General features: G+C 44.0%; 1 protein-coding gene across 1 annotated transcript; it reads left to right on the forward strand.

Annotated features, from left to right (window-relative positions):
* Nucleotides 1–64: 64 nt before the first annotated feature.
* On the forward strand, nucleotides 65–1,505 carry LOC103523277 (the record flags this gene model as incomplete). Its single annotated transcript, XM_008488337.3, has 1 exon — nucleotides 65–1,505. A coding segment is annotated over exon 1 (1,441 nt), but the record flags the coding sequence as incomplete, so codon positions are not given.
* Between the last annotated feature and the right edge of the window lie 48 nt (nucleotides 1,506–1,553).

Below are 1,553 nucleotides of genomic sequence, written 5' to 3' on the forward strand. Positions count from 1 at the left end.
CAACAGAGTTGTGGAAATCAAACAACTCTCAGAAGGGTGTACATGGAAACATGTCCCTGGCGAAATGAATCCAGCAGACCTTCCATCACGAGGCTGTTATCCCAAAAGGTTTGTTAAAAGCAGATGGTGGGAGGGACCAACATGGCTAAAAGGTAATCCCGAAGATTGGCCTCAAGTAGTATCAGAATTTGACGAAGAAGAGATCAACATGGAAAGAAAGAAAACTGTTGTTTCTTCCATGCTCAACACTGAGAATCATGATCAGAGCTGGTGTAAGTACTTTTCAAACTACACCAAACTCGTGAGAATGGTGGCATGGATGCGGCGATTCAAGATAAATGCCATGACCAAGAAAAATACTGGTAGTTTACCTGAGCCACAAGACTTGACTGTTCAAGAATTCATGTCAGCAGAAAGGGTAGTGTTTCGTCTCGTTCAGAAAGAAAGTCCTACTGAAATGAAAAAGATGGAGTGTGTACAGACAGTCATTGAGGATGATCTTGTACGCCTTGTGACAAAAACCTCCTACCGCAATGATGATGAAAACTTTTGCTACCCAGTAGTATTGCCTGCCAGTCACCCAGTGGTCCAGAGGTTGGTACTCTCAACACACCGTGAAAACTGCCACGCTGGATCACAGACCTTGCTAGCAATTCTGAGACAGCAATTTTGGTTGATTGGTGGACGAAGAGCTGTGCGAAAAATATTGAAAGACTGTGTGGTTTGTAAGCGCTACACTCAAAATAAAGTACAAACTAAGGCCATACCTTTGCCAGAACCTAGAGTCAGAGATGCAAGGACGTTCGAGGTTACTGGTGTGGACTTAGCCGGACCCCTGTTTGTGAGAACTAACACTAATGAAATACGCAAGGTGTGGATATGTATCTTTGCATGTGCAGTCTACAGAGCAGTGAGATTGGAGTTAGTGCGGTCTCTGTCAACAGACAGCCTCATCCAAGCTCTAAGAAGATTCATAAGTCGACAAGGCAGACCTGAGATAGTCTACAGTGACTGTGGGACAAACTTTGTAGGGTTTGACCATGCCAGTTCCAAGATTGACTGGAATGAAGTATCAAGATATTCATCAACTAAGAAGATTGAGTGGCGTTTCAACCCTCCATCCGGCCCATGGTGGGGAGGATTCTATGAACGTCTCATTGGTATGATGAAACAATTGTTGAAGCGAGTACTTGGTAAATCAAGAGTCACATGTGAAGAATTACTCACTATGCTCAGCGATTGTGAAGCAGTAATGAACTCAAGACCCTTGTCCTACATGTCCGAGGACAAGTCAGAAACATCCTTTCTGACTCCGGCCATGTTCCTACAAGACATTATAGAGAATGGTGTACCAGAATATGATCTGATCCATGACACTGATCTGGGCAAGAGGTTCAAGTATCGACAGGAGTTAGTACAAGAGCTCAGGAAGAAATTCAGGGACGAGTACTTGGGTCAACTCCAACCTCTCTCCATGAAAAGGGTGGACAAGCCTTTGCAAGTAGGTGAGATTGTGTTAATTGGTGATGATAACATCAAACGTGTCAATTGGC

This window comes from Diaphorina citri, unplaced genomic scaffold (assembly GCF_000475195.1).
Source record: "Diaphorina citri unplaced genomic scaffold, Diaci psyllid genome assembly version 1.1 scaffold18676, whole genome shotgun sequence".
NCBI lineage: Eukaryota > Metazoa > Arthropoda > Insecta > Hemiptera > Psyllidae > Diaphorina > Diaphorina citri.